The following is a 12,427-nucleotide window of genomic DNA, read 5'->3' on the forward strand; positions in this document are numbered from 1 at the left end:
CCAATCTCAGAACTGACCATCTTAGAGAAATAAGCCTTACTCACTGAAAGATAATCCAGCCGGGATTTGGAGCCATGAGCCCGGGATACGTAGGTGTAGTCTTCCTCCAAGGGGTGGAGAACTCTCCAGACATCTACTAATTCCAGATTATTACACAGAAACGGAAGGTCACGGGTGAGATCAACCTGGGAAGGGGGTCTAGGAGGTTGCCTGTCAATAGCACTATTAATCACTTGAAATCTCCCCCCAAAACAATAGGTAGATGTGAATATGACAAAAGAATATTCAATATTTTAATGAAGAAGGACTGTGAGTAAACATTTGGGGCATAAATGTTTCCTAACAAGATCTGTTTGCCAAAATGTCACCAAAAAAAATATACCTGCCCTCTGGATCCCCAACAGAGTGCTGCACGTTAAACCCCAGAGACTTAGGAAAAAGTATGGCAACACCCACACCACGATGCGTAGAGGAGGCAGAGAAAACCTTGCCCACCCACTGTTTCTGCAATTTCTGGTGCTCAGTTTCTGAAAGCTTCGTTTCTTGCAGCATAGCGATGTCGACACGAGACCTGCGCATGGCCTGTAAGATTTTATAACGTTTAGTGACTGAGCCAATCCCACAGACATTTCATATACGAGTGTAAGTCAGTAAGTAAGTCACAAACATACATGGGATTAATATTCATGAAATTTATTTAAATGCAAAAGATGAATTATTTACTGTGAAATATACAGAATATAGTCACAAACAGTTTTTCTGGAAAAACCAACTACTTTTCAACGTAATCGCCGCAAACATTTATACATTTGTCCCAGTGTTTGAAAAGTCCGTCAAAACCTTCTGCGTAAAAGTCTTTTGGCTGGCATCGTAACCAGTGCTTCACCTCTTGTTCCACTTCTTCATCGCTGGTGAAATGTTTACCACCGAGATGGCTTTTCAGTTTGCCAAACAAGTGAAAATCGCTGGGTGCCAAATCCGGACAGTATGGTGGATGTTCAAGAACTTCCCAGTGCAGGTTCGCAATTGTCTGATGAGTCTCATTCGAAGTGTGTGGTCTGGCATTATTGTGAAGAATCAGCACTCCTCTTTTTTCCAGATCTGGGCGTTTTCTACGAATAGCTCCTTTAAGCTTTAATAGAGTAGCACAGTAGGAAGCCGAATTAACAGATTCACCAAGCTTCTGAAAACTGGTTAAGAGTATCCCATCTTGGTCCCAGAACACAGTCAACATCACCTTTCCTGCAGAAGGCACAAGCTTGAACTTTCTCTGTGTCGGTGATAGTGGATGCTTCCACTGCATGGAATCGCATTTCGCTTCTGGTTGATAGTGGTGCACCCACGACTCGTCACCAGTAACAATACGTGCCATCATTGATTCACCTTCGTTTGCATAACTGCAGAGATTTTCCAAACAGACACCCATCCGGTTGTTCTTATTGTCTTCGGTCAGCTGTTTGGGAACCCATCTTGCACAGACTTTGCGAAAGTTCAATGCATCGTGCACTAAGGAATATGCTAATCCGTGAGAACACCCAATTTCTTTGGCAACTTCGTCAATTGTTACCCTCTGCTTAGCGCGAACCATCTCTTCAACCTGCTTCATAGTTGCCTCTGTCGCAATCTCTACAGATCGACCAAGTCTGGTTTCGTCGTTCACGTTGGCACGTCCTTGTGCAAATTTATCGGTCCAGTTATAAATTGCTTTACGTGAGAGACATTTCTCTCCATATACTGGATACATTTTTTTATGAATGTCTTTTGCCCCTAAGCCCTTAGCCCATAAAAATCGGACAACAGCATGTTGTTCTTTGACCGTACAATCTGTCAACACAGCAGCCATTTTCCTTGTGTGCACAGCCCCTGCACATGCACAGTTTAAATAACTATTTATGTACATAAGCACTTCTAAGGTGCTGCCATCTATGGAATATGACAACATTACAGATATGTTTTATTACCTTAGTAGAGAGATTTGTGACTTACTTACTGACTTACCCTCATAAAATATCTAATCCTCACTGAAAACACCCATGAGGGATGATATTGCAATATGAAAGAAAAACATTACCTCCAAATAGGTGATAGGGCCCCCAGCCCAGACTCACCACCCCTCCCAAGCAAGAAGAGATAGAAATGAGATATCTATACCATGCAGGTGAGAGATATTCTATGAAGCAGCAAAAGAGAACAACACAACCTAAGACGTCTTCTCAGCAGTCAAATCCACCCAGAAAAAAGAATAGACCCCCTAGTTCAGAGAGGCATTGGGCGAGGGCTAAAAAAAAGAAAACCCTCCACTCCACATGCCAGCTAAAATGGCCAAGATTAGCCAGTTTGCAGAAACCATGTGAGCTGTGGGGACTCCCCCACTTCCAATCAGTGTCCAGAAGAGGACTGAAAGCTGTAATAAGAAAGCCATGCAGCTATAAAATCAGATGGCAAAAGGGTGATTAAGGGAAACTTCATCCAGAGTCAGAGTTGAGCCCTTGAATAAAATTCTGAGCTTCCTCCGCTGAAGTAAAAAAAAATATTCTTCCCTTTGTGAAAGATCAACTTGGAAGGGAAAAGTAGTGTAGATCTGATGTTCTTCTGTGCTAATTGAGCACATGCTGGTACAAACGCTTTCCTCCGCAAGGCCACCGCCGCAGAATAATCTTGGAAAAGCAATACTCTGTCCCCCTCAAAGCAGAGTTCTTTCTGGCGGCAGAACGCTCTTAGGATTTCAAGTTTGTGAGCAAAGTTAAGGACTCGAAAAATCACTGCAGGAGCACAGTCCCCAGATACCATAGGCTCTAGGCAATGGGCCCTCTCACTCCTCAGGGACAATGAGTTTCTGTCAGACTTAGGATTTGAGTTAGCCAAGCTTCCAACCGCGGCCCGAGATCCCTATCTTGAAGGGATTCGGGAATCCTCACTAGCCGCAAGTTGTTTCTGCAAGACCTATTTTCTGGGTCATCTGCTTTGGCCTGCAGGGACTCACACAGGGTGTGCGGCTGCTGTATGTCAGTGCACATGGAGGAAGTCTTATCCTCTGCTCTGCAGATTGTAATTGCTGGTGAATTTGTGCCAGCTGAGTGCTTACCCCTGAAAGCTGAGTAAATATCTGATCAAATTTGCCATCAAGAGCTGCAAGCACGGCAGCCGCCACATCTGAGCTCATCTGGTCTGGCGGTTCAACTGCGACAGGAGTGTCAGGCATGTCGGCCATTTTGGAATCACCTCCCTATATCTTGTCCTTGTCTTTCTTTGCAGATTTAGATGCCATAGCTGTAGACTGACTCGGAACGGCACCCTAGGTAGATTGTGGTGTGGTGGAAGGCAGATACATAGGTGATAAGAAAGCACTGCAAAAAAGCAAAGGAGGAGGAGAGGGTCCCAGGAGAGCTCAGGTACTGTATCTGCTCTCCCTCATAGCATCACATGACCCCCGCTGTGCTGAATTTAATCCAGAGACGCAATATAACAACGTGAACTAATCTGCACTTCATTTTCTGTAAGTAATGACTTCCAGAGTTAGCGCTTCCAGCACTGAATGTGCACTGTACAGGTGGAAGAGACAGAAGAAAGTCTGGGGGAGGGGAAAAATTGAGCTCAGTGTTGAGATCCATTATTACACTATCTATTCACAAGTAATAACGTAAGTAGTAGTGGTAGTAGCATACAGGCTGAGACAAAATACTAAAAAAAAAAGTAATCTGCTTCAGGGGAATTAACATTATTTAACTTAAACCAAGCCTAGCACATTCAATATCCATCAGAGAGAGGAAAATGGGGACTTTACAGCTGCTGAGGGCTTCAGCAATGCAAAAAGAAAGGCTACTCAGGTCTTCAGGTACACTTGAGTTCCACTTCTACAGGGAAATGATCACTGATTGCCAATGCCTGTAGAAACAACAGAGAGGAAACGAATCAGTTACCACACGGTGCACAGGATGAGGCAGAAACAGCAGAGAGGTAACAGGTGGGCTTAATTTATGGGGGAACAAATTAAGAATGGAGTTCCACCACTTCTTTCAAGACTTAACAGGCGTTCTGCTTCATCCCCTCCCACCCAGGCAGCCTGCAGAGAGGAGTGGGTGAACCTGGAGCAGGCAAGAAAACCATTCTGCTCCCTATTTCAGCTCCCCCATCTCTCCTATTCCCTAGAGAACAGGAAGGGAGGGGGATGATCCCGAAGCAGACAGAGCAGAGCAAAGACCAGACACAAAAAGAGACTGAATTAACACAAGTTTGAAACTTGTGAGCAGTAGTGCTAATTGTCAAGGCTTCAGCCATGGCCTTGATGAATGGTACTACTGCTCACAAGTTTCAAACTTGTGTAAAGCTAATGAAACCTCTTTTTGTGTCAGATATCCAGAGCTTATTTTCTGGTGGAATGACCCAGAACTGCATTCTGCCTCTCTTTGTCTGGGCCCCAAGGAAGCAGAATAGAGCCGAAATTGCAAATCAGTTCTGACTCCCCAGCAGAAACAGAGTAGATTGTATGCTTACCCTGAGACAGAGGCAGCACATGACCTTGATTTAGGGTTACCAGCTGGCTCCAGATTTTCAGGACAGGTCAATCCAGTCCTGGTTTTACCCCCATTGCATGCTGGGATTTATTCTGATTTCCCTATTACATTCCCTAAGAAAAGCAAGGCTGTGTAAGTACCTGCATGCAGGGGAGTAAAACCAGGACTGGATTGACCTGCCCTGAAAATCTGGAGCCAGTTGGCAACCCTACCTTGATTGTTGTGAGATTTCCCAGCACAAGTGAGGAGGCTGTAAGGGAAATCAGCAAAGGTCAAAGACAGATGGGGTGATTGCCAGTCAAGCGCGTTGCTTCTGCCATTATTGGAATGTTGGTTTACTGGCCCCACTGCTGCTGATCTTACTGGCTTCCTGGGCCCTGCAGTCTCTGCCATTGGTAACCACAGTGGGAGAGGGGGAAGGAACTCGAGAGTGAGGGGATGTTGGGGGAGAGTCTGTGATCAATAGGAGGGAAAGGAAACTGAGGTAGGGAGGGACAAGCGAGCGAGTGAGAGGATATAGTAGGAAAAAACAAGAGTGTGTAGGGGTTAGGGGCCACTTTGACATTCAAAGTGAGACGTACGAACAGAACAGTGCTCTCTTGTGAAGATTTGATGACCCTCAGAGTGAGGAAACTCACTCAAAGATGATATTTGTGCAATGTTCTCTCAACCTAGCGATGGACTCTCTACCTGGGTAACTCTCTACCCCTAACCCCCTACACTAATACCTAAATCTCACCTCGAGTTAATAGATGGGCCTCCCATAGAGATATAAATACCTATCTAGGGTGAGGGCATTATAGCTAGTCTCTGTCTCTCTCTCGCTCTCCAGCTTAACTCCTCCTCTTTTTCAGATTTGCATCGCACCATAGGGCATTTTGATAAATGACCCGATAAATAGATAATGCATAACAACAATCCAACATTTAAAAATCAGCACATAGATTAAATAGCTAACTCATCCCTATCAAGGAAAGAATGAAGGTAATGTTAATATTGCAAATAAAGAAAAAAAATGTTTACAGCATTAGCAATCTAGCTATGAAACATGAAAAATAAGTCTATAGTAAATAGCAGAGTTTACACTTCCTCAGTTGAGGTGACTAACCTATCTTTAATAAGCGCCTGAGGAAAATGACAATCCAAAGTCAGGCAATGAATCCAAATGGTTTTGGCTAAGCTGGTTAGTACTCAACCACACCAGCACTGATGACAGACAAAGATATAGGGGGTCATTTATCAAAATGCGATAGGTGTTTTCGCATGCGAAAACGTGTTTAACGCATGCGATCACACCATATCGTATGGTGCGATGCAAATTCAGAAAATAGGAGGAGTTAGGGGTGGAGAGTGGGCTGGGTTAGCCTGTCTGTGAAGAGCTATCACACAGCCCTAATGCTGATTTTAACTACACCTCTTTGGATTGCGTTAGGCTGTGCGATAGCTGCCGTGACTGTGCGGTAAGGTTTCATCGCCCTTTGCGATGTCTCCCGTAAGGCCAATTTCAGGTGAATTGAAGGGTCCAGAACCCTGGGGGGAGAGAGAGAGAGACAGAGACACTGGCCATAATGTCATGGCCCATAGGTAGGTATTTGTATCCCTGTCATTCTACGTGACACCTACGAACAGAACAGTGGTCTCATGAAGATTTGATGACCTTTGGAGTGAGGAAACTCACTCCAAGATGAGATTTGGGCAAGGTTCTCTCAACCTAGCTTGATGTTCTCTCACTCCAAGATGAGATTTGGGCAAGGTTCTCTCAACCTAGCTTGATGGACTCTCTACCTGGGTAACATCAAGCTAGGTTGAGAGAACCTTGCCCAAATCTCATCTTGGAGTGAGTTTCCTCACTCCGAAGGCCATCAAATTTTCACAAGAGACCACTGTTCTGTTCGTAGGTGTCACGTAGAATGTCAAAGTGGCCCCTAACCCCCTACACTCTTACCTAATCCCCACCTCGAGTTTCTAGGTGGGCCTACCATAGGGATACAAATACCTACCTATGGGCCATGACATTATGGCCAGTCTTTCTCTCTCTCTCTCTCAACAATGGTCCCCCAGTGGTTGAATGCAGGAAATACAACAGGTTGGCACTTATCGCAGAATCTGAAAAGGGTATCACAATTTGCGCTAACTTAGCTCTTCGCACAGGTAATTAGCGTAAATTGTGATAAATGCTATATTAGCATAAAACACACCCCTTTTGCTATCGCATGTGGTACTTTCCGCATTTTGATAAATCCAGGCCTTAGGTTCCTAACTAAATGCAGTATATTTGGATATCATATGCATACATAATATAGTTTGATCCAGCATTTTTAATTATACAGTACCACCTAATAAATATAGATAGATGTTAAACAGAGCCTTCAGGAACACCAAACTGTAATCTCCACTGATTAAAGGTTTTATAACACAGCATCCCTCCTGATTACAATCACACACATACTGACATACAAGAAACCTCAGACATAGGTCCCCCATACCCTGAGACACAGGCATCCCCATACACAGGCCCCTCACTCACTGAGACACAAACAACTTCAGACAGACACCCCCAAACACAGAGACAAAGGTACCCCATATACTGATACACAGGCAGGTGAAGACATTGAGACACAGGACCCCCATGCACTGAATCACACAGAATTCTCAGCGCGTGCTTGAGAAATCCTCTAAAGGGCTTGGTAAATACGCCATGCACAGTATCGTCTCACCACATGTAATTTGCAAAGATTATTTGGTAACTGACCTCCTCTGTCGACAGATTGTACTCCTTCTGAAAATCATACACGATAGCAGAACCAGGCACAATTGCGTGTTGCAGTGCAGAGCCGCTAACCACAATCCTGCAAGACATCCCAGAGAGGAATGCCCGGTTACTAAACAGTCATCAACAGTAGCTACAGGGCAGCTCGAGAACACATATAATTCTCATCCTTTCCAAGGACTGGCAGACAATATTGCCTGTAAGCTGTATGAGTGTGTATGTATATACACACACAGATCGTAACACAAACACACAGATGAAAACATAGCACACCAAGCAAAGGAAGTAGAACGGTGTTTCAAAGAGCACTGTGCACAAGTCTGTACACTGTATTGCACATGAGGACTTTTTTGCGCACACTGCCCTCAAAGATTTTGTGGGAACATTGCTGGCAGAGCCCATCCGGAAGCTGTCAGAGTGGTTAGCTGGAAATCTGCTGATTCTGCTGGAGATCTGGGAACTGTTAATACTGGAGAATCTGACATGAGGAAGATCTGTAGGGGCTATAATCAAACCTGCTTGGCCACAAGAGTTTGTTGAGATGCCACATCTAATAAGGGGAGAACGGTAAAAACTGTTGTGAAAGGGGAAGGTATATAATCCCAAGGCTGCACATGATGCTGCCAGAAAGGAACTACTTTCATCAATTAGGGCTGAAAAGCATTTCCGATAATTCTCAAAGACCCTACAGTGAGGTCTTATTAGAGGTGGTGAGGTATAAGGGAACCTGGCCTGAGCCATTATAGGCCAATTTAAATAATGCTAAGGAAATCTGATCAGAGAAGTAGGGAGATGTCCTGATATGGACATACATACAGAACAATTTTAAGACAAATATCTAGGAAAATGATATTGTTGACCAAAAAACGTACAAGACTTCCTCGCTTGCATAGTCCTCTCACCTGTCATAAGCACAGTTTGTGTGGGTGACAGTGGTGTCAGCAGAGTCGGGAATCAGCCACTCAAATTCTTCACTGTTGCGCAGTCGGACATGCGGCCAGTCATTGTCAGAGAGGTAAGAGCAATCACAGTTAAAGTCACCAAGGAACAGGATATTCTAGAAAGAAATAGGTGTAATTATTCCCAATTCTTCAGTACCTCAAAAGAAGCAGCTCATACGGCAAAGATTTTGATACACCTATAGGGAGCAGTGGCTTTTATCCCTGGAATTTTCATATAACCATAGAGAAAAGTGGAATTTATCCCCGAAATGAGAGTCTGATATGACTTCAACTCCCTGACACATAGGAGTAATCCACTGTGCAATAGAATTTATTGTGGGTATAATTGTATGTGATATCTATGGTGCAGAAGACATGAGTTCAGACTTGCTCAACACAGAGTTGGATTTAAATTGAAGGGAACGTGTATGAGTTTATTGTGCGAATAAGTAGGAGTAGGGTTAATGTAGATAGTAGTGCTATGCTGTATTCTTGTGATGGAGTCCTGAGTGTGCGTGCAAGAGTCACAGCAGTGAATGTGTGCTTTGCAATGCATATGATCCAGTAGTTCCATGGAACCAAGCCGTGTGTGAACAGGAATGATGGGTATGAGTGAGTATGTATGTGTATGTATGAGAGAGAGGGTGAGTAGATGAGGTAAGTTTAGAAAAGAAAGGCACATCTGGTATGAAGATGGCTGAGTTGTATGCAGGCTCTGGCAAAGAGCTTTTAAAAATGATGAGTAGCGCCATCTGCTGTGGAGAAAGCAGTACTGCTCCTTAAAAGCAGCTTTTGACATAAGAAAGTGCAGCCAGGGGTTTTCTGAGAGCTAAAGGTTTTGCCACTTTTTCCTTTCTTGGCATGTGGCACAGCTTGTTTAAGCCGGATTGGTTGATTTTGCCATGACAGAAATAGAAAATAAAAGAGACAGATTAGAAACTCATAATTTTAATGAAATCTAAGTGGCTGCAGCAAGGGACCAAGTAAGAGTAAATATTTTGAGGTTTCAAGCAGCCACGAGGCAAACAAAAATATATGTAAAGGTGTGAGTGAGGGTAGAATGGAGGACATTAACGGAACAACCCTGGTGGATTCTCCTTATGCACACCCTAAATATCTTCTTTTTTATTTTTGTAAACTATTTATTCAAAGTAAGATACTAAAAACAGTACAGAACCAGGACTGGATATGGCAATTAAATTATATAAAAGTATAAATAGGAAAAAGCGTAATTCAAACAATTAAGCACAGTAAAGACAAAAGCAGAGAATTAACAACATAAAATAATACCATCAACACCAACAAAGTAAATTTAATCCAAGGCAAAGGCGAGACCAGCAGGGGCCCCAGGTCTTTTTATATCTTTCCAAATCTCCTTATAATAATAAAGTACATTTTGCACAGTAGCAGTTTCCTGAATCTGAGAACTCCAACAGCCGAGTTCCAAAACTTAGCCACAGTAAATCTAGCAACATGAATTAACTGAGAAACTATATTTCTAGAGATAGAAGATGATATTGAACCACCCCATAGCTCCAATAAACAAAATTTAGCCCATGAGAGTCAGTAAAAAAACCCAAAACAAAACAATAATAGAACAAATTACTGACTCCATGAAATGCCAGAAATTCTGGACAAAAATGCAACTCGCCATCTATGAAGTTGTGAACCTACCCTTCCTTAGGCCCTCCAACATAGAGGACTAGCAGTAGGGTAAATACTGGAATAAAAAACTGGTATCTGTACATGCAGTGACGTAACCTAATAAAGAGCACCAACCTTTTTAGAGACATAGAGGTATACAAGATTTGTTCCAAATGGACTGCCAGTATCTGGCCTCAAGAGATAGCCCCAGTTCATTATTATACTTGTTAATCAGTTTCTGATGAGTGAGCCTACTATGTCTGTCTTCCAACACAGAACAGTACAGAACAGAAATAATTCCAGGCTTGGAACTCTGTAAGATAGCAAACATGACTTTCCTGTATATTGGATAGCTGACCACTGGAAGGAGCTTTAGAAGAGGTATGGAAAGCCAGATAGGAAATTATGTCACTCTTGAGCAAAGCTTGCTGGGAATTGTAGTTTTCAGGGAATCTGGTCTGGGGAGCCAGTTAGAAATAATAAGGAAATTGAGTAAGGAAGGGAGAAAAGCATTCAAAGGCAGATAGCAGTTTGTCAGGACAAAGCAGCCCAGGCTGCATTCACAAAGGCAATGGGTCCACTGGATGGGACCAGGAGAGCCTGAAATTCCATTTGAGGAACTTGGGGCAGCCTTATGTTGCTAAGTAGTGCAGCTGTTTGCAAGTGTGTAAGCATATAAGGGCCGATGCAATACAGTGTGCTCAGCCGAGCGCACTGTATAACCCACACTCCAATGCAGGTTAAATAGGTGCTAATCCACCCCCTAATGCAATAGGGGGATTAGTACCTATTTAACCCGTGTCGGACTCAGAGTGAATGTAATAGCGCTTGTCACATGCAAATGCATGTGAATGAACCTATTACTCATTCACTCCGCATGCAAAAAAATAAATGTGCGTCTCAGACGCACATTTATCGCTCAGCTACTAACGCCTGCCTGGAGCAGGCTGAGCTCAGGTAGAAGTACAGAAAAGCAGAAAAAACTGTCTGGATTCCACGACCTGCAGGAGGTGCCTGCATCCAGACTTTTTCTTCGGTCCTCAGGGGCCCACCTAAGTCCAAGCGGCCCAGGTCCCTACCGGCTCCACCCGGGGGGGGATCGTGGGCCTCCAGTGGTGAAATACCTAGTGACTCCGGCTTTATCTGGCCTCGCCTTCCGATGGTAGGGACCTAAGAGGGTTTACTCTCTCAGGTAGTGCCAACTCTACCTTGGACTAAGGGTCTACCTTCAGATCCGTAACAGGTTTCCCCCCCTCCATGCTTTTATCATATTAGACAAACGTTCCCTGCCTTATTTCCAAAGCGGAAGAAGTTATGCTCAGTGCGCCATAACGTTTTCTGGATTTTCTGATGTAAGAGTGTGTTTAAACTCTCTAATGCGCTCAAGTATTCTTCCTTGTTTCTCTTCAAATTGTGCTGTTCTAATTTTCTTTTTAAGAACATAAGAAATTGCCATGCTAAGTCAGTCCAAGGGTCCATCAAGCCCAGCATCCTGTTTCCAACAGAGGCCAAAACCAGGCCACAAGAACCTGGCAGCTACCCAGCTGTTTTAGCTGTTTAAGCTTCTCCTCCAGCTGCAGTATATTATTTTTATTCAGTCTGGAATTTCTACCTATGACATAGGAGATTATTTCCCCCTGAGAGCCACTTTACTGGTTTCCCAGTAAAGCTGTGGGTCCTCTTTAAGTTGAGCGTTGTAATTCTCAAACTCGGTCCATTTCTGACGACGGAATGCTTGAAATTCTATATCTCCCCTTAAATAACTGGGAAATTTCCAAATTCGCTCTCCTCTCCCTTCCTCTGCTAACTTAATATCCACCCATATCAAGGAATGGTCTGAAATTACTGGTAGGCCTATTTCTGCTCTTAATACCTTTGAAAAAAATTGTTGAGAAACTAGTATATATATATATTCAGGATAGAGAGGTATCTGTCCTAGACACATGATAAATTCCTTTACTTCAGGGTGTAAAACTCACCATATATCACTTAATTGCAACAATTTACATAGGTATGTAATTCCTTCCTCACTTCTCCCTCCCATCCCTTTAGGAATAGGTTATTTATCTAATGTGGGGACATGCACACAGTTGAAGTCTCCTAGCATAAACAGGAACCCCTTTGTATCGGTCAATACTATGTTAACTAGTGTAGTGAAAAACTTGTGATTGTATTCATTAGGTGCATATAAATTACAAACGGTGATCTCTCCCCCATGTATTTTCCCAATCAATATCAGAAATCTACCTTCCTTGTCCTGTATTATTTTTTTCTTTTTGTAATTGTATAGATTTATTAACTAAGAGACTCACTGGTTCCAGAGCCAGCTGCTTCTCTCAGAGCTCAGTACAGTCACCTCAGACAGAAGTCTCCCCAGCACTGCATAGGCACTTTCTCCTGGCTTGCCCCCTTCCTTCCTGTGCTTGAAGCTTGCTTCCACTTCTCCGCAACCCTCTCACCACTCTAGTGCATTCTCAATGACTGCAGGCTACACAGTCTGCTGCTTTTATGGTTCCTCAGGCTCTGCTCTACCTACCGACTCCAATGAAGGGAGGAAC

General features: G+C 43.5%; 1 protein-coding gene across 1 annotated transcript in view; it reads right to left on the reverse strand.

Annotated features, from left to right (window-relative positions):
• Positions 1-1,927: 1,927 nt before the first annotated feature.
• DNASE1 (deoxyribonuclease 1) overlaps positions 1,928-12,427 on the reverse strand; it is a 39,573-nt gene continuing 29,073 nt past the window's right edge. The window contains exons 7-9 of the mRNA XM_029577446.1: positions 8,187-8,341; positions 7,267-7,363; positions 1,928-3,885 (exon numbers count right to left, since the gene is read on the reverse strand). Of these exons, the coding sequence (XP_029433306.1) occupies positions 3,832-3,885; positions 7,267-7,363; positions 8,187-8,341 (306 nt within the window). The 3' untranslated portion in view covers positions 1,928-3,831. The remainder of the gene's footprint in view (positions 3,886-7,266; positions 7,364-8,186; positions 8,342-12,427) is intronic.

Source organism: Rhinatrema bivittatum, chromosome 14 (genome assembly GCF_901001135.1).
Source record: "Rhinatrema bivittatum chromosome 14, aRhiBiv1.1, whole genome shotgun sequence".
NCBI classification, from domain to species: domain Eukaryota; kingdom Metazoa; phylum Chordata; class Amphibia; order Gymnophiona; family Rhinatrematidae; genus Rhinatrema; species Rhinatrema bivittatum.